Source organism: Lolium perenne, chromosome 7 (assembly GCF_019359855.2).
Source record: "Lolium perenne isolate Kyuss_39 chromosome 7, Kyuss_2.0, whole genome shotgun sequence".
Classification (NCBI taxonomy): Eukaryota; Viridiplantae; Streptophyta; class Magnoliopsida; order Poales; family Poaceae; genus Lolium; species Lolium perenne.
Genome location: NC_067250.2, coordinates 287,591,706 through 287,612,832, shown reverse-complemented (window position 1 = coordinate 287,612,832; position 21,127 = coordinate 287,591,706). Strand labels below are relative to the sequence as shown.

At 49.0% G+C, this 21,127-nt stretch overlaps 1 protein-coding gene across 1 annotated transcript; it reads left to right on the top strand.

Moving 5' to 3' along the window:
* Positions 1 to 5,541: 5,541 nt before the first annotated feature.
* Positions 5,542 to 7,435, top strand: LOC127312327 (probable inorganic phosphate transporter 1-8). The gene has a single exon (XM_051342861.2). The coding sequence runs from the start codon at positions 5,603 to 5,605 to the stop codon at positions 7,211 to 7,213; it is 1,611 nt and encodes a 536-aa protein (XP_051198821.1). The 5' UTR covers positions 5,542 to 5,602; the 3' UTR covers positions 7,214 to 7,435.
* Positions 7,436 to 21,127: the final 13,692 nt, after the last annotated feature.

The window sequence follows — 21,127 nt, the reverse complement described above, 5'->3', positions numbered from 1 at the left end:
AGCATTTTTGTGGGACCAATGTGCATGATACTAGCTATGGTACTAGCACTATGGCTAGCCTAAGATGCATGCACAAATCATGAACATGGTTCCTTAATAATGCTCCCTTGAAGTAAAACTTCCATCTAAAAAGTACCGCTTCTTTACCTGAAATTAAAGGTGGAGAAGAAGGTATTATTTGTCTTCATATTGTAGACATAACATGAATTTACGGTTGTATACTATGATCATAATATGCTAGCAACTTAGTGAAAATCATATTCTAAGTTCTACAAAATTAAGAAAAATCAAACATGTAAAAGATACATAGATACATAGACATGTGAAATTGGATTGAAATATGCTAATTTCTACAAGCTCGGGAAAAACTATAAGTTATTGTATATCAGGTTATAGTAAGTTGCAGTAATGTAATATAAAAATGTTTATAAACACACTAAGTATAATCCACAAATGATCGTATTATCTTACCAAAATTCTCATGTGACGGTTCCTATATGGACTATACATGTATGCATTTCCTCATAATATTAAAAATGTTGAGATATGTTATTTTTTCTAGTTGCAAATTTCAAAATCATATCATACTAGAATCCATTTCTATATCTTGCTGATCTAGAATTCTAGACATCATGTATTTGTAACAAAAAAAAAGATAAAAAAAAGTCAACGCAGACAAGGGGTCAAGGCTGATATTCTCAAGGAGAGCAAATGAACATGTGCAGCATAAACGAGAGCCAATCATGCTCCATTAATTCAAGAACATCACAGGTGTTAGCCGACAATTGCAGTATTAGAAACTGCCTTGAGAATTCGCTTACCAAAGATCATGATCGTCTATATAAGAAATTATCGGCTAATGATAGCTAATACACATATATGTAATTGCATACTTCTACATCAGTACGTCAACTCATCAACAGCTAGCCATAGTTGGCTCATATTATATCTAAATGGAGCCTTCTTTGTCAACGAACTGACCGGATATACTGAGCATATCCGAAGTATCCGCTGCATTCCTGCACATTTATATTCTGTCATATTTCGTAGCAATTTTCTTATGAAACGCTGTCCCGGCTAAAAGAATTTAAACCTAATTTGGTTGCCACCAAATTGCAGCCGGAAGTTGATTCTCATGTTCACATCGGATATCATTTATCTACTACTCCCTTTGAACCTCAATCTAGCCGTATTAAGTTCCGTTAGGATAAGAGTTGACCAACAACATCCTTGAAAAAAAGGAGTTGACCAACTTGAAAAAAAAAGAGTTGACCAACAATTACACCATCAAATACTCCCTCTGTCCCAATTTTTGTTGCGCATAATTTTGCGTGTGTCAAATTTTGTAAGGTTTGATCATATCAAAACATACCAACTTTTATAAAAACAACACTTTTTCTATATAATCGATCAGATTTTACAAAATTTAACTTTGACAAAATTTATAAGCAGCATATTTTGGGATGGAGGAGGGAGTATACAACTTATATGACATAATCTAATGCCATTAGAGCATCTCCAGTCGCGTCCCCCAAAGCGTCCCCCAAACCGCGCCGGATTGAGCGTTTGGGGGACGTGTTTCGTTCGTGCCGCGTTTGGGGGACGTCGCTCCCCAGTCGCGTCCCCCAAACAAAATTTCGCAAATTTTAAACTTAACTAGATTCGATTAGATTCGTCCAAATTTACATAGATTCGAACGAAATTTGACTAACTTTAAAACTAAACCTAATCTAGAACCGCTTGCGGCGGCCGAAGGCGTCGTAGTACTGCTGGAAGTTGTACATCTCGTCGGTGACGACCTCCTGCTTGCCGCGCTCGTCGACGGGCTCGTCCACGGGCTCGTCCTTCACCAAGCCGCTTGGTCCTGCCTCGCCGTCGTCGGTGAGGTCCACCAGCGGCTTGCCGGAGTCGAGGATGGACATGGCGATCGCCGCGTCCAGGTCGCCCCTCCAGGCGTCCTTGTCGTCCATGGACGCCATGAACGCCGCCCGCAGCCCTGGGCAGTCCTCGGGGTCGTCGCTGCTGGCGATGAGCCGCTGCTGCCGCTCGTACTCCGCCAGCAGCGCCGCCTGCGACGCTTCCTCCGGCTCCTCCTTCACCTCCGGCTTCGAGATGAGGAGGGCGCCGCCGCGCCTCCCTTGCTGCCGCCCGCTGCCGCTACCGCCACGCCTCGTGTTGACGGGCGTCGCCGGCTCCTCCTTGACCTCCCGTTTGGGGACGGTGTAGGGCGCCGACCGGTACGACGAGGACGGCGTCGATCGCGCCGATCGCGCCGGTCCCGAGGAAGAAGAGTGCGAGGAGGACGAGTAAGTCGTCCTCCTCGGCTGCCATTGAGGAGACGGCGGCGGCGACGACGGCATCTCCAGCCGCGGAGCGCCGTTGCGGAGGCCGCGGATGACGTTCTCGAGGGTGCGCCCCGGAACGCCCCAGAACAGGGCGCGGCCGTCCTTGTTCCAGCTGTTGGGGCCGCCGACGAGCCCGTCGGTGCTGCGCATCTCGACGTCGTACTTCGCCTGGAAGTACGACGTCCACCAGGCGTCGTTGTTGTCGACCGCCCACGTCGGATCCCTCCGCTCCTGGGCGGTGAGTTGAGCCCGACGGGCCTTGACGGCGTCCCACCATTGGTCCGTGCGCGGCTTCGGCGGCGGCGGAACGCCAATGCCGTTCGCGGCCATCTTCCAGCCGCCGCTGCTTGGCAGCCGCATGTCCGGCGGGACTGGATACCGGGCGCGGTACAGCGCCCACGCCTCCGCCACGGTGAGGCTGCCGCGTCCGAAGCCGTTCGCCGCGGCGATCTTGCGGGAGGACGACATTTTTTGAGCGGCGAGGAGAGGATCTGGGAGGGGGAGGCGGCGGCGACGAGAAGGATTATGAGCGGCGCTAACTGCAGGGCGCCTTAAAACAGCGGCGGCAGCGGGTGGTTGCACGCAATAACTCCGGCGCGGACGGCCACGCGGCCATGCACGACGAGACGCGTCCCTGCGTCGCCTGGGAAAACAGGGACGCCATTAACGTCGCTTGACCAAAGGTAGGCGACGGGGTTTTAGCCTTCCGTGCCGCTGACGGGTCGGGCCCGCGTCGGTTGGCCTCGCTTTTCGTTGTGTCCGGCGTCCCCGGAGCGTCCCCTGTGGGACGGGGACGGGCTCGGGGCGCCGGACACCGTATAGGGGCGCGCCGGACAAAAAAGAGCTTTGGGGGACGCGGCTGGAACGCTTTTTTTGTCCGGCGCGCCCCAAATCCCTTTGGGGGACGGTTTGGGGGACGCGACTGGAGATGCTCTTAGATCCGCATTCAATACAACGTACCTATGGATATAATTGTGTACCGTATAAATCTTACTGTACATTGTTGGTGTACTTTGATTATAAGCCGATTGTCTTAACAAAACTTATCACCGTATAAATCTCATTTGTCAGAAACGAATAATGCCAAATAGTATGAAATTTGGTAGTAAATTATATCCACTTTAGCCTTCATAAGCTTTTCCCAATCAGAAATGGTCTACAACTAATTATCTAAACTATCTTCGATCCTTATTAACGATTATTCGTAATCAATCAATTACACATTACGCCCCCCGCGTCGCCCTCCTCTGGCGACCAGGGGGAACCCTAGCGCCGCCGCCTCTAGAACCCCACCTCCTCCCTCTCTTGCCTCGCCACCGCCGGAGGGGCCCCGGCAAAGCCGCGCGCGCCCTGAGGAAGGTGGCGGCGGGGAGCTTCTTCCCCTCCCGCATCCTCCAGCGAGAAGGAGCTCGCTCGGGCGGCGGGTGCAGTGGTGTGTTGCGGGTGCGGAGGCGTGATGCGGGCGCGTCGGCGTGCTGCGGGCGTGTCGGGGTGCGGCGGGCGCGGCGGGGTGCTGAGGGCGTGGCTGCGACTGTCGGGAGCGGCTGGGCCGGATCTGGGCCGGGCGGGCCGGCTCGGGGCGCGGGCGGTCTGGGCATCACAACGGCGCTGTGGCAGGCCAGCACGGGGCCCCTGGCCGTGGAGGTGCTGCAGGTTTGCAGCGGCTGCTGGGTGGTGGTGGTGTGCCGGGGCGGAGACCCCGGGCAGCGGCAGCTTCATGGTGGGCGAGGTGGTCGACGGTGCTGGCGCGCAAGATGGCGTGCTTTGGCTTCCCTGCCGGTGAAGGAAGACTCGGCGGGAGGGTGTGCTTGCTCCGGGTGAAAGCTCTGCCCGACTTGGTCGGTGCCGGCGATGGCGATGCCTCAGGGCGCCGTTCCCCTTCTTGGAGGCATCGTCGTGGAGCACTGCCTTTGAGGATTTGTGCCCTCCGGGTGAAAACCCAAGCTCTAGCCTCGGCCGGAGCGGGCGACGGCGGCGGTCTCGTCGCTTCCCTTCTTGGAGGCGTCGTCTTTGGAGGGCATGAGCTTCACTCGTCGAGGGCAGTGTTTGCCGGGCTGCGTTGCCTTACCGTCTACGTTGGAGGATGCCGAGGCGGCGGCCTCGCGGGTAGGTGGTTGTGAGCCAGGGCGGCAACCCTGGAAGGCGGTGCGGCAACATCTCTAGGGTGCAGGGATGCGGCTTGTCACGGCTTGGGTGGCGACCCTGCCGTGTGGGCGGTAGGGTAGTCAGCTCGGTCGGACGCGTCCTGGTGGGGACGGTCGGACGTTATGTCGGGGCGGCGGCCCCGGATGAGATGGTGTGATGCCCGTGGTCTGCGGCCTTTTGCCCTGTGCAGCTTGGGTTGCGGGTGAACGGTTCGTGCGGCGTTGCAGCTCGAGAGCGAGCGGTGGTACGTCGGGGCGGCGGCCCCGGAAGGTGGTGGTCTTAGTGGACGCGCAGGGCGTGACGGAGCAGCGGTATGTCGGAGCGGCGGCTCCGAATGTTCGTCATCTTCGAGGGTGCTTGACCTTGGGTCGCTTGGGCGATAAGGTGACTCTCGACGGTGGGCTTGGGCGGCAACGACAATGATGATGAGCATGGTTTGCTTGTTGCAAGACCGTGTTAGTCGGCTCCGTCCCGGCGTGTCCGAATGTCTTCAGGTTGGCCTCCTCTTTTTGTGAAGTCGAAGTTGCCTTTAGGTGGTGTACGATGACCTTCGAGGGCGGTCCGACGGTAAAGGTCCTTTTCAGCGCAGTTCTTGTGCATCTCCTCTCCGCGGCTCGTCGTCAGAATCGGAGCTACCGGCCTTTTCTTGGGGAGCCATCTGTTTGGCATAGGCCAACTCGAGCTTCGCGTTTGTGTAGCTTATGTGGGTAGCTAGGGTGGCTCGGTGTGCCTTTGCGGTGTCGTGTGGATGGGTGTGGGCTTTGCCCCGTCATTGTACTAGGTTTTTGTCCGATTTTGTCCTAAAAATCGGACACCTTCTGCTTAATTAATGGATGAGGCGAAGCTTTTGCCTCCGTTTAAAAAAAAAAAATTCGTAATCGAGGAACGGTACTGCGTACCGTTATGTCCTTGTCAACGATCGAGCATGAAAAATCTTCAGGATGGCTACAGCAGTTTAAATCTTCAGGGGGGTACCATTAGCTGCTGGAGCTGCGCCTGCCTATTTATACCCGCAGCTGCAGCCCCAGATAATCACACAACAAAGGCCAACTCGTCTTCTACTCTCACATCGCGGCGGCCAAACGTCCCTCGGCTGTGTGCAGCAAGCAATAATGGCGCAGTCGGAGCAGCAAGGGCTGCAGGTCTTGAGCGCGCTGGACGCGGCCAAGACGCAATGGTATCACTTCACGGCCATCGTCGTCGCCGGCATGGGCTTCTTCACCGACGCCTACGACCTCTTCTGCATCTCCCTCGTCACCAAGCTTCTCGGCCGGATATACTACACCGACCTGTCACAGCCCAACCCCGGGACCCTGCCTCCCGGCGTAGCCGCGGCCGTCAACGGCGTGGCCTTCTGTGGCACGCTCTCCGGCCAGCTCTTCTTCGGATGGCTCGGCGACAAGATGGGTCGCAAAAGCGTCTACGGGATGACGCTAATGGTCATGGTCATCTGCTCCATCGGGTCGGGCCTCTCCTTCGCGGATACCCCGACGAGCGTCATGGCCACGCTCTGCTTCTTCCGCTTCTGGCTCGGCTTCGGCATCGGCGGCGACTACCCGCTGTCGGCCACCATCATGTCCGAGTACGCCAACAAGAAGACCCGCGGCGCGTTCATCGCCGCCGTGTTCGCCATGCAGGGCTTCGGAATCCTCGCCGGCGGCATCGTGACACTCATAGTCTCCGCTGCCTTCAGGGCCGGATTCCCGAAACCAGCCTACCAGGACAACGCCGCCGGGTCCATAGGGACGGAAGCCGACTTCGTGTGGCGCATCATCCTCATGCTCGGCGCCGTGCCGGCTCTGCTCACCTACTACTGGCGTATGAAGATGCCAGAGACCGCGCGCTACACCGCCCTCGTCGCCAAGAACGCCAAGCTAGCGGCGTCCGACATGTCCAAGGTGCTGCAGGTGCAGCTCGAGGATGAGACGGAGAAGATGGAGGAGATGGTCAGCCGTGGCAGCAACGACTTCGGCCTCTTCTCCTCGCAGTTCGCGCGACGCCACGGCCTCCACCTCCTCGGCACGGCCAGCACGTGGTTCCTCCTCGACATCGCCTTCTACAGCCAGAACCTGTTCCAGAAGGACATCTTCACCGCCATCAACTGGATCCACAAGGCCCGCACCATGAGCGCCCTCGAGGAGGTGTTCCGCATCTCCCGCGCGCAGACGCTCATCGCGCTCTGCGGCACCGTGCCTGGCTACTGGTTCACCGTCTTCCTCATCGACGTCGTTGGCCGCTTCAAAATCCAGCTCATGGGGTTCTTCATGATGACCGTCTTCATGCTCGGCCTCGCCGTCCCGTACCACCACTGGACGACGCCCGGCAACCAGGTCGGCTTCGTGATCATGTACGGCTTCACCTTCTTCTTCGCCAACTTCGGGCCCAACGCCACCACATTCGTCGTGCCGGCGGAGATCTTCCCGGCGAGGCTTCGGTCGACGTGCCACGGGATATCAGCCGCTTGCGGGAAAGCCGGAGCCATGATCGGGGCCTTCGGGTTCCTCTACGCCGCGCAGGACCCGCACAAGCCGGACGCCGGGTACAAGGCCGGGATCGGCATCCGTAACTCGCTCTTCGTCCTCGCCGGTATCAACCTGCTCGGGTTCGCCTTCACATTCCTCGTGCCCGAGGCCAACGGAAAGTCGCTCGAGGAGATGTCCGGCGAGGCCCAGGACAACGAAGACGCGGCACGCGGGTCCAAAGTGCAGCCATCGATGGCGTAGACCGGCGGTACGTGAGAAGTGAGAACTGAGTGAGAAGTCAATCATTTTTGGAATTTGGACATGTTCCTTCTTTGTGCATTAAGTCAAGGTTGTGTGCTTTGTTTCGTGATACACGTACGATTTGGTATTTTTGACATTAAGTCAAGGTCTATATTTATATGTAATATGTATGCATAATGTAATACTCCCTCGGTTCCGAAAAAAAGTTTTAAGTTTTTTCTAGATACATCTATAACTAAAATATGTCTATATAGCTCCGTATCTAGATAAAGTTGAATAGCTTTTTTAGAAACGGAGGGAGTATATGTAATGTGTTGCTACATCTGATTTGCATTTTTCAAATAAAACTATAACTTTTTTTTGGAACGCAATTGTAGTTAGGGCTTACTGTGCGCTACGATTTATAGAAATGCAAGTGGATCAGAGCTAGGATACCCTTTACCTTTTTTCATAAATTAAATTAAAATGATGATGTCACAAAAAAAGTACTTGCACTTTATTGAACTAAAAAGATAGGGTAGAGCCGTAGAGGGTACATGGTGTGGGCCACTTCAATCTATAGGTGTTACGCGGAAGATTTGTTATTTAGTTATTGTGATAAGAACTGTTTTCCCGATCTTTCACGATGTACCTTGATGATCCATAGGACCGATAGATCTTGAACTCCCTTGATAGATTCAAGGATACCCAAACACACATGATTACTCTTGACAACTCAAGAACTCACACATCTTTATTGATAGATAACTAGACGAATGTTCGAGACGCCGTCATGAAGCCAACCCCGCAGGGCTGGTGTTGAGCTTCAGGATTACAAGATTTTATTCAACCAAAGCTAAGAAACCCTAATGCGCCTAGCCCCTTATATGAGGGGAGGCTGGGGCGCCACCTCTAGATAGGCGCCACCTAATGGGTCTAAGACTGGACTTGTTTGGACAGGCCCAAAACAAGTCAAAACTCATTTATTAAAATCCTAAAACTTAATTATTAAAACTCCTATTTATTACAAAATAATGGCTATGGCACGTCCTCGTGCCCGTATCATCCTCTACCTCCCTTCAAGAAGCGTTGTCCCCAACGCGTGAGGGTCGGGTTGGAAAAAGGTGATGTCAAATGAGCAATATCGCCACTTTACTTGCTAGTCTTCCATGCCTCACCTCTCTCTCGACTAGCCGTCTTCAAGTTGTGCTCGCCTGCCACTCCTCATCCTCCCTCTCGGCGTGCATAACTTGACACTGATTGAGACACAAACATGTTGAATGCCATCGAAAAAACATACCGAGTAGATTACCCGAAACTTATAGGACAAATTCCTGCATACCAAGGGTCCAAATAAACTGTGTATGTCCACATCTGGGGCGATTCTGTATCAACTGTATCTCCATTGGAAACTTTCCTTGTGAAAATTCTGGTCCGGTCAATCCGTGTAGTCCTTGATCTTCACGTAATACAGCATGTATCAATGGAAAATCCCTAGAAATCCGTGTCCACTAAAACCAGTCCGAGCTGCACCAGACTTTCCTCTTTTTCTTTTTAACACGCGCGATGGAAAACCAACGTGCATCTCCTGGACTCTTGCACGATGACACCAGCACGCGATCAACCTTGATCATATCTGGCATGCAGGAAACCGCTTGGTGCTGGCCCAACTCAGGCCCATCGGACGCTCCGGTCGATCGGCTCCGAAAATGCCGTCCTGGTTCGGACGGAACGAATTCAATCACTGCACTTCATGGTTTCCACCTGCGCCGTCAAAGAACTAATCTGGGACGATCTCCTTCTTCCTGCCTAGACGCCGCGGCTAAACAAAATCTGGCCTGCCAACCGATCTGAAGTTGCAAATCCCGCAGATGATCCTGAAACTTGACTCTGTCGCTCACTTCCTCCTCCTCGATCTTCACCAACAACATGGCGGCGACGTACCCAATGGGGGCCACGGCAACCGAGTAGAAACAACCGAGCAACAAAGCAATCTGCACCGTGATCAACCTAGCAAACTGATACCACATGATGAGAACTGTTTTCCCGATCTTTCATGATGCACCTTGATGATCCATAGGACCAATAGATCTTGAACTCCCTTGACAGATTCAAGGATACCCAAGCACACATGATTACTCTTGACAACTCAAGAACTCACACATCTTTATTGATAGATAACTAGACGAACGTCCGAGACACCGTCATGGAGCCAACCCCGAAGGGCTGGTGTTGAGCTTCAGGATTACAAGATTTAATTCAACCAAAGCTGAGAAACCCTAATGCGCCCAGCCCCTTATATGAGGGGAGGCTGGGGCGCCACCTCTAGATAGGCGCCACCTAATGGGCCTAGGACTGGACTTGTTTGGACAGACCCAAAACAAGTCAAAACTCATTTATTAAAATCCTAAAACTTAATTATTAAAACTCCTATTTATTACAAAATAATGGCTATGGAAAGTCCTCGTGCCCCGTATCATATTGGATTGGTATGATTTTGATCATTTGCTACATGGTGGGCCTCAATACATGTGGGCTTTTATAGTTTGTGCCATACTTTTTTTTATTTTCTTTTACCTTATTTTGGGAAGCGATAGGAATCTGAAGCCGACTTTTGCTTCCGCCCGACCACTATTTAGCCTATGATTAGAAGTAGTGTGGCCATCATATTTTCAACAAGGCCAACAATCCCAGTATATGTGATGTTGGTTTTCCAATTACCAAAAGGGGTGTGTGAGGGAATGATGGATGTTATCTCACAGTTCTGGTGGGGGGAGGGGGGGGGGGGGGGGACGATGAGAATACCAAGAAAATGCATTGGCTCGCATGGTGGAAGCTATGTTAACCGAAGAAAGATGGTGGTACGAGGTTTAGAGATTTCCAATCGTTCAATCTAGCAATGTTAGCTAAACAAGCATGGCGATTAATCAATGACCCCACATCTCTATGTGCTCGAGTTCTTGGCGCAAAATATTATCCTAATGGTGATATCATGACAGTTGGACCAAAGGCACGTTCTTCATTCACTTGGCAAAGTATTTTAGCTGGGTTAACTACTTTTAAACGTGAGTTTATCTGGCGGGTTGATAACGGAGAAAAAAATCAAGATTTCGGAGGACCCTTGGATCCCTGCTAGTCCCAATAGAAAGTAGTAACTCCAAGAGGAGGTGCTGTGTATACACGAGTTAATGGACTGATTAGTCCCCTATCTGGAAAGTGGGATGAAGATCTCTTGAAGGGGCTATTTGGACCTTTAGATGTGAGAAGAATTATGCAAATACCGATCAACAAATAAGGTTTCGATGATTTATAGCATGGCATTATAGTAAGCATGGGCAATATACTGTCCGTTCGGGTTATCACTTACATTGGAGCTATCAATTCGGCCCTTCAGCTGGCCAGCTTGATGTACATGGTGTATCTACTAGGAACCCTGTTTGGAAAAAATTATGGCAAATGAAAGTTCTGGAAAAAGTGAAGATTTTTGTTTGGAGTGATCTTCACAGTACTATTCCTACCAAGTGTGTGCTAGCCAATAGAGACATTGGAATCTCAGGCTCTTGTCCAATCTGTAACCAGGGTGTAGAGGATGTTTGGCATTTGTTATTTACTTGTCCTGCTGCAGTAGAAGTCTGGCAAAGTCTGGGTATTCATTATATTATCCAGGACGCCCTCTAAGTAGACGTGGCTGGATCGGCTGCGTTGAAATACCTGATGAACCGGCAAGATAATACAATGACGGGCTTCGATAATGTTGGATTAAAACAAATTATATCAGTGACAAGCTGGTATTTGTGGTGGATCGGAGACAATGAACTCACAATGAGCCTGTCCCACCTGTGAATAAATGCAAAATGTAATTTATCGCGATAACAGCAAACACGTCAAAGGTTTACGGGAAGCGTGGGAATTCTACAAGTGCAAAATGGTGCAAGCCAGAGCCACGCTAGGTAAAGTTAAATGTTGATGCTTCCTTCCATCTGGATTCTATCTCAGGAGCTACTGGTGCGGTGGTTAGGGACTTCCATGGAGCTTTTCTTGCAGCATCAACAACATATCTTCCACATGTTGCTTCTCCCATGATGGTTGAAGCTATTGCAATGTGTGAAGGACTTTCTTTGGCAAATAGAATGGGAATTTCTTATAGAATGGGCTGCAACAATGTCGTTGCAGAGTCTGACTCAACTAAAGTAATCCAAGCATGCACTGGTAAGCAATCTTGGTGGAATGAATCAGCTGCGATTTTCGCTGATTGTGTTGATTTGGCTTCAAATTTAGATACTATTAGCTTTAAACATTGCCCGAGGGAAGCAAATGAGGTTGCTCATGAGCTAGATAGATTTTGCTTTATCAATACGAGTTCTTGTACTTGGGATGGTGATCCCCCTAGGTTCCTTTTAGATAAGCTGGTAAGCGATGTAACCGAACTTTAATTTAAATCAGCAAGTTTCAGAGGCACTTTTTTCCTTGCCAGGGTACCTAAGGGGATTGAAAGATTTTTAATAAGGTGGCTTGCTAGCTTAATATATTCTATCTTTACCTCAAAAAATAGCCAGCATATTTATTTCTATGATTTAAGGACATAACTGCATGCTTCTGTTTAAACTACTTCTGTATTGCAAAAAAGTTGCTCCCGTAATTCCGATCAATTAAAAACCCTTCTATTTTAGGGTAATAATAATATGGGAAATTATTTGATCTTTCTTACAAATAATATATAGCAAATTGGTTAAGTTTTTTCTCTATTGCGGCAACATTTGTTTGTGCTAAGGAACATCTTTTTGTGCCACAGAAGCAACATTTTCAATAAATGGAAGCACATTTTTTTGAGGAAAATATCCTTGCTAATGCGATTTTTTTTTCCTACTAACAATATTTTGCTTTTGTTGTCGGCTAGATTGCATCCAAGACAATTCGAGGTGGTTACTTGCTAGTATTTTATTTTGACCATAGGAAATATGAAACAAATATTCATTGCTTCCAATAGAGAATATAATTTGCCTACAAACCAAAATAGTGTTTGCAACATTATGTTTGTATCAACATTGGTTCCATAGGAGCATATAATTTGCTTCCAAAGGAAACAGTACTTCGAATGTAACAATATGTTTTCCTATCATCATTGCTTACTCGAGGATATAATTTTCTACCAAATAGAATAGCCTTTGCTTCCACTGATATCATAATTCTCCTTTTTATACAATATAAGAATTGATCATTGTGTTCGTGTCGTCTAGCTAGCACAATCTCGCCATCCACCTATCATTGCAATGACACATTTCGTTGATGGGGAACATCATTGGCTTGTTGATGACCTGCAAACACGACTTCGTGCTACGTACCATTTGCTTCCAATGGCATGAAGAAGTCGCTCCTGCAAGCCGGAGTGCTTTAGAATATACTAGATATTGAGCAACATAATCTTGACCTCGACAAGCCATTGTCAACATCATTGTAGCCGGCCAATTGAACCCATTAGAAAAACAAGGTAATCTGGAATGTGTTGACTTGAAGCATGAGCAACATATAAATGAGGATGTAGAAAGCATGAGTGATGTTTAAAAATGCTATGGACAACTTAAATAACAACTGCACACACACAATTTATATGTTGCTCGGCAGGTTATACCTGTCAACTGCACAAACATGTCCACTTGCATCCTAAACTGGGTCCAAATCCAGGGTTATTTATAGTTTTTTTTTTGTGAACGACACTTTTGGAACCTGGGTACGCGCGCACGTATACCCTGTTTTGAAAAAGTGAAAATAATGATATTTAAAGTTTGGATATTTTTCAAATAATGCACGCAAGTATATATTATGTTCATACTTACTCGTGTAAGTTTTTACGAAAAATACGATCATATGTGACCTACACAAAAATAAGAAAATAAAATTTCTTATTTCTTTGAACAGTACAAATCAAAAAATAGTAAGTGGACCAAACCCATGACCCGACCAAAGGTACCGACTTGGTCGGCATATAAGAATCACCTTTGACGGGACTGCCATGTGTAGTGTTTACGTTATTCTATTGCTCAAGTGTGTTGCAAAAGATGGCCTAAGTGATGAAAAAAAAACGTTAAGCTTGTGGTCTCCTATGTTATGTCACTGATTTCAACTATGCCAATGATTTTGACTTTGTGTTTCATATGCACGGTATGTTATCTTAAGACATGCGGATACCTTTATCTCTTTTTTACCCATGAAATATGTCAACATCTTTAGAATGAAGTTTTTTTTAACAAAAAGTCCACCGATATATTATAATCCTCAACAGTAGTACAAGAAATTTCAAAAGTAATAAAATTATAAATAGGTCCTTAGACCACCTAGCGATAACCACGAACACTTAAACGAGCCAAAGGTGTGCAGCCGTCCTCGTCTCTCGCTCATTGAAATTAGGAAAAGCTTGTCATAGTAGAGCTTGTTATAGTAAACATGCGAAAAGTCGTTGTGTTAAGGCTCCAAGGAACCAGCCTCACTGATGAAGAGAAACGTGCGTCAAAAGGAACACCGACCAAATCGGGCGAGATCCACAAGATACAAACCTCCACATGCCCACTGTCGATGCTAGATTTACCGTGGGGGCGGAATGACCTTGTTCTATCTTCAGGAAGTCTTGGCCACCCCATCTTTCTGAATACGGCACAGACTACAGATAGATTAAGAGCATCTCCACCGGCGGCCCCCATAGCGGCTCCGATAGCGATTTGGGGGCCGGGAGCGAATATGGGCTCGCACCGGCGCGCCCCAAACAGTGCCGGCTAGTTCTCGAGCCCAATACAATCGCCGACAACCCCGTGCCGGCCCCTTCGCCAAGGGCGCAAATCGGGTGCGTCAGCGCCTCGCGAGGCGGAAAATTTTGGGCGTGGGAGCTGCCTGTCAGCCACACATCCCAAAAGTCGACGCCAGCGGGGAGTGGCGGGGCCGACAGATCAGCGGCTCATTCAATTTTAACCTAACTGTCGTCTACCTCGCGACGGGAGTTATTGGGGCACATATTTTTGGATGTTCTTCCTCGAAAGAACCAACAGGGGCACCCTCACCAGCTGGATTTTCCAGTTTGGGTGACTGGGTGTGCCCTCAAGTGTTCTTTCTTGGCAGCGAACACACGAAACCTGCGATGACCGGCCTAATTAGGTTTAGTTTTTTTTTGCAATGTTTTATATTTGTGTCAACCATGGTTCAAACTATGTATTAGTTTGTGGAAAACCATGTTCCAAACTATATCTTCGTGTAAACCACGTTCCCAATTATGTATTAGTTTGTGGAATGGAATGTTTCTTCTCTTTATTCGATTTTCTATGCTTTTATTTGTGTTCTAAATTTCAAAATCTATCGGGGCTGACGTATGGGGGTGCCGGTGTGGGAACAGCTCCCCCAAATAGAGGATGCAGTGCCGACGTCTCCCATACGAATGTGCCGGCGCCTCTGCCGATGACTATTTAGGAGACGCCGGTGGAGATGCTCTAAGGAAAACATAAAAAATCGAAACCCTTTCATCAATAAGGATCGAGATACACCGCGTCTTCATGGTTCTAAGACCACAGAAGGTGAGGCAGATCGATGGTGCCACCAACGGGAGGTAGGAAGCCCTATTCACCTAAGACCCTCTCGCACGAAGGGGAAGTTAACCAAGAAACCGTTTTAGCAAATTAGAGGTGATCGCATGAATCCGTATTAGAGAGAACTTACTCATTTTTTTTGAAGTGCATGGTATTCTAAAATTGGATATTAAAGAAAACTAATCCTGATACAGCGAGCTCTAATCGTGTGAAGGCAGCAAAGCTAGTGGTACTCCGTGTTAAATAAAGACTCGCACGTGACATGAAAATCAAAAAAGCGGGAGTCGCTGTTGCCGGACAGTCAGGAACTTGCAGTGTAGTAACCGTGGACCTCCGCGGCGACGAATCGATCGGGTTAAATCGCATTCCGTGCCGGTGAGAAGTGAGAAGGGCAGCAGGCAGGCACGAGAGATTCTCGGTAATCCCAGACCGGACCAGACTGTCATTACTACTCCGGCGTACGTACGTGGACGCTAGCACGAGCAAGGTAAAAGAAAACGAACGGCTCAGCTTTTGATGGAGGCGAGGTGACCAACGGGAAGACGCGAAAGAAAAGCTGCCGCTCGTCTCGATCGGCTCCCGCCAGGCGGAGATCCCGATCCTGATGAACCTTGGGACGTTTGAGTGGTACGGACTCAACCGACCTGATCTCCTGGGAAGTTTCACGCGCGACAAAGGATGTTTCCCCAAAGCGATCAGGTTGTGCATGATTCACAGCTGTTTCAGTTTTTCTTTTATAATGGGTTTTTATTATTTCAAATATTTAAGCATTACAATCGGTCTTTGCATAACTGAAATACACACATCCACAACAAATTTGACGAAAAAGAAAATAAACACTAATTACAAGTAGCAATCAAGAAATTCTATGTGTAGGATAATGGAGAACTAATCCGTAGATCATGTTGTCATCTAAGTATATTGGATAAAATAATTCTCGTTATGTCATTCAACTGTGTAGACACATTGTAGAACGATATTGGGGGGAAGCCTCGCACGATAAAGGCCGTGGGGTTCCTGTGTTTATATATTGGGCACTCAGGCCAATTAGGGTTTAGATACAATTACAGTTAGGTCTTAGATAGATACAATATATACAATCTAACACCCCCCCCCCCCCCCCCCCGCAGTCGCAGCGGGAGGTTCTTGGACGCAGAGACTGGACCGAAAGTCGAGGAAGAGCTGACTCGGTAGTCCCTTCGTCATGACATCAGCGAACTGTAGAGCGGAGGGAGCATGCAGGACCCGAACTTCACCAAGAGAGACACGCTCTCGGACGAAGTGGATGTCAATCTCAATGTGCTTGGTGCGACGATGTTGCACTGGATTGGATGACATGTAGATGGCGGAGACATTGTCGCAGTAGACAATCGTCGCCGTGGCGAGGGGGCGATGAAGCTCTTGTAAAAGCTGACGAAGCCAACAGCAATCAGCCACTGCATGGGCAACAGCGCGATACTCAGCTTCAGCACTGGAACGTGAGACAGTGGTCTGGCGCTTGGAGGACCAAGAAATCAGACTGTCTCCATAGTAGATGCAGTATCCAGACGTGGAGCGTTGAGAGTCTGGGCAACCAGCCCAGTCAGCGTCAGAATAAGCCGTCAGGGAGGTCGAGGACGAGGCGAGAAGATGCAGTCCGAAGTCCATAGTGCCGCGCACATACCGAAGAACACGCTTCACCAACGCCAGGTCAGACGTGCGAGGTGCATGCATGTGAAGGCATATCTGCTGAACGGCGTAGGAGATGTCCGGACGTGTGAGGGTGAGATACTGAAGTGCACCAGCCAGGCTGCGATACTCCGTACCATCTGGAAGCAGCAGGTCACCATCACTTGCGGAGAGCTTAGCTTGAGTGTCGACAGGGGTCGTGGACGGGTGACACTCAGCCATACCAGCACGCTGCAGAACATCAGTGGCGTACTGCTTCTGGGACAAGAACAGCCCAGAGGAGGAGCGCGTGACAGCAATCCCAAGAAAGTAGTGAAGGTCTCCAAGATCCGTCATAGCAAACTCACTGTGGAGCATGTCTAACAGCCGCTGAAGAAGAGCCGTGGTCGAAGCGGTGATGATGATATCATCAACGTAGAGCAGCAGGTAAGCTGTGTCATTCCCAGAACGCAGAACGAACAGGGAAGTGTCAGTGACGGAGGCGACAAAACCCATGGTGGCGATGTAAGCAGCAAACCGCTGGTACCAGGCACGGGGAGCTTGCTTCAAACCGTAGAGGGATTTGTGCAGACGACACACATGCTCAGATCTGCTGGCGTCGACGAAGCCTGGAGGCTGTTGGCAGTAGACAACTTCATCAAGGGTGCCATGGAGGAAGGCATTCTTGACATCGAGCTGTCGGATAGGCCACGAGCTGGAGACCGCGAGGTGGAGAACAAGGCGAATAGTGGTAGGCTTGACGACGGGGCTGAACGTCTCGTCGTAGTCGATGCTGGGACGCTGGGAGTAGCCACGAACAACCCAGCGCGCCTTGCGCCGAGCAAGGGAGCCGTCGGAGTGGAACTTATGCCGAAAGATCCATTTACCGGTGACGACGTTGGCTCGAGGAGGGCGGGGCACGAGAGACCAAGTGCCGTTGTCGATGAGGGCCTTGTGCTCAGTAGCCATAGCGGCACGCCAGAGAGGGTCCTGGAGAGCTTGCCGAGCCGTGGTCGGGACCTTGTCGACGGAGTCGGAGGCGCATAGGTTCAGCCGGTGACATAGGCATCCCCAATGGGCCTGCCGAAGATAGTACCCGGGGTTTACTGAAGGCCCGTGACTCGAAGAATAAGAAGAATCGGAAGCCCAAGTTGTTATTAAGGAAAGCTAGAGTTGTATTAGGAGAGGATGTTTGTAATCTTGCGGGATGAGTTAGAAACCTTCCCGGACTCTGTAACTTGTACAATACGAATCCCTCGGCTCCACCTCCTATATAAGCGGGAGTCGAGGGACAAAGAAAGCATCGAATCTACTGTCAACACAACCCTAGTTTTATATTCGTCGAGTACTTTTCGGCTGAAACCTTTGAGATCTACTTGCCCTCTACATCTAACTAAACCCTAGTCTACAATCCGTAGGCATTGACAAGTTAATACCTTGTCAATTGGCGCCGTCTGTGGGATATAGAGGCGACAAGGAGCTGATCTCGATGGCACGTTCAAGATCGTCGACTTCATCGGTGGCAAGCAACATCATGGATAGAGGTAAACAGATCGAAACTGGTCTAGTTGATTTTATACCTCACCCGCCCTCCCGTTTGGATGCATATGCGTATCTGGAGGAGCCCATGAAGATGACGTTTGGAAAGTTCCACTTCCGCGTCGAGAAAGAAGGAGCGTATCGTCTCGAAGTTCCGATCTCGTCGGGATTATCGGCGTTTGGTCCTGACTTCTCAAACTCAGTATCATCCATCGAGTCAAGCGACGAGGATATTTCGTCGCCACGTTTCATCGGCAGCAGGGCAAGCGAAAAACTCGCCAAGATCTTCAGCGACATGTCCTTCGAGTCATCTGCGGACTCCTATATAAGCGATGATTCGAGCGACACCGACAGCTTCGACTTCATCGACAAATCCATCTCTATTGGGAAGGTCTTCACCAATCTCTATGATGGTGTCACCAAACCAAGCAAAGTGAAAACTCCAAAATATCATCAAGTTTATGCCATTGGAGAAGCAAGTCGCGATCAAGAGGAAACATCGGAGGCTTTCGACGATTTGGGAAATCCCTACGTCGATCCCTCAGATCTAAGGAGAGGTTTGGACACTAAATATGTCGAGCCCACACCACGTGTCAGAGTTCAACTTCCACAAGCAGCATGGGATAGAGCTGCGAAAGCTTTGGATGGCTCTGAACCAATGGAAACAACTGCCACGGAAAAAGAACTGCAAGCATATCAATATAGGCTCGCCAGAGAAAGAAGGGAATTGGAAAAACAGACAACTGCTCTTAATAGAAGAAAGGAAGCAGCTTCCGCGTCAAGCAGGCGAAGAGCGGAGTTAAGTCGACTTGATCAGAACTTCGGGAGATAGTCACGAGAGAAGCTCGGAGGAGAGCAAGATCTCGGCTGCAAAATATACCGGGAGGCTGAAAGAGAAACTTTAATCCAAAACCTCGACATGTCCTTTATGTCAATCGACACGAGGGGGATTTTTATCCCAAAAACACCGAAGCGGTGGTACATGGCGACACAAGCTTACATCCTGGCGTCCAGACCACCTCCCGGAGATCCAAGAGAAGCGTTGTATAACATGGCCATGGCAGGATGTGGCGCCATGGGAGCAGCGTTTGCAGCTACACCTCCCGAAGGAACTGCAAGGCAAACACTACAAGAAATCTGCCATAAGTTGACGAAATAAAGGTGTCACTGAAACGTCACTAATGGCTACTTGTGACGTTATTGTGACAACTTTCAAAACGTCGAAAGCTGGGAGTCAGCAGTGAGTGCTTAAGACGTTCCACTTGAAAACGTCGTAGAGCTTTGTGACGTTTTAAAATGTCACTGACTGCATGACGTTCCCAAAACGTCATGGGCACCTGCCCCCGAGTCCAGCGTGGCAATCCGATGTGGCAAAATTGTGACGAATTAGAAACGTCGTTATTTGAATTCAGCCCGGTCCATTCAGCTCCTTATGTGGGCTGAGCCCATTAGTTCTGATTATTTTTTCGGCTTTGTTGGGCCTTGGCCGTAATCGCCAAATTACCTCGGCCTTTTTAGCTTATTTTTTTTCAACGGCCTTTTTAGCTGATGTACTTACTGGGCCTGGGCCAATTTCCATTGGGCCGTGGCCTTTTTAGGACCCATTACAGTTTTGGGCCGTGGCCTTTTTAGGACCCATTACAGTTTTGGGCCGTGGCCTTTTTAGGACCCATTACAGTTTTGGGCCTTGGCCTTTTTAGGGTCCAATATGGTTTTGGGCCTTGGCCTTTTAGGGTCCATTAAGATTTTGGGCCTAGGCCTTTATAGGGTCCACAAAGGTTTTGGGCCACAGCCTTTTTGGGGTCCATAAAGATATTGGGCCTTGGCCTTTTTGGGTCCATAAAAGTTATGGGCTTTGGCCTTTTTACGGTCCTGCAAGTTTTTTGGGCTTCGGCCTTTTTTGGCCTTTTCAACTCCCATTTTTCGAAAATGCAATTAATTATTTGTTGGGCTCTAGCCTTTTAAGAGCCCATATATTTCTAGGCTACTTTGGGCCTTGGCCTTTTAAGAGCCCACAATAGCCCAACAGTGCATATATTAAATTAGGAAATTCAACAGCAAAATATAAAAGACAACATTTCAAATCTGCAAATTTCACAGCAGAGTGACAGCAGCAAAATGACCAGGTTCACAGATTCACCAACATGTCAAGAAAGTTCACAGATTCACAGTAAGAAGTTCACAGATATGACCAAGTTATTGTCACGCTGCCAGGATATGACCAAGTTCCATGGCGGGACACAAAAAAGGGATACGACCAGCAGCAGGAGCTAATTCGCAGATGCTCCGAAGATGGACATCATGTGAGCAAGCCTCCTATCACTTTCCTCAGTCCGCTTGAGGAGCTCCATGTAGTCCTTGTCACGCTGAGCTTGTGCGGCTTCATTTGCCGCTTGCTTCTCCTTCTGCGGTGACCCAGCATACCACTGCATGTTGTAGTATACAAGTCGTTGATATGATCTTTGTGAAGGGGCTTCCTCACAATTTGCCATATCCCTCAGAGTGGTACAACAGAAACATTGCAGGTCATAACACTCCATACTTTATTACAAACATTTTCTTAACAAGTTGGTATTCTCACAGGTCCTATGAGAACACCCTAAGATACTACTAAAGTACAATTACAACTCATACTAAAGATGAAAAGAGCTCAACAACTTATTTAGGTAAGTTCTACGTTGCTCGGCTCTATGGTACTAGGGTATGTCACTACTCCTCCACCTCCGTGTCATCTGGTCCGTAGACTATCCCATAGTCTACGCCTTCCACTCCGCCGGTAAGATCAGGTTCATCGTAGACCAGCTCGTAGCTTCCTTCTGGTGCTCCATCGTTGATAGCCTCCACTTCAGGATCACAGTCTAGCAAGGGTGTCGAAAGAAAGTGAGTACAGAGGTACTCAGCAAGTTCTAAAAGAATAAAAGGTGTTTGATGCACTAGCTACGACCATTGATCAGGAAATCGCAGGTCAATGCATGTTTTGAAAACATTTCTTCAAAAGGTTGCTTTTATTATGAAAACTATGCCCGTCAGTCTTCACAGGTTGACTAGAACTTCGTGGAGTTCCTTTCTGCTGCCGCGTTCGCGATTCCCTTCCCGGAACAAGGAGTGACAGCCACAATTTGATACACTCTGCGAGAGGTGCGTTACTTTTCCCACAAGAGATCTCACCCTTTTTGCCATC

Coding starts and splice junctions, on each gene's coding strand:
- LOC127312327 (XM_051342861.2), top strand. CDS start 5,603: ATGGCGCAGTCGGAGCAGCAAGGGCTGCAGGTCTTGAGCGCGCTGGAC.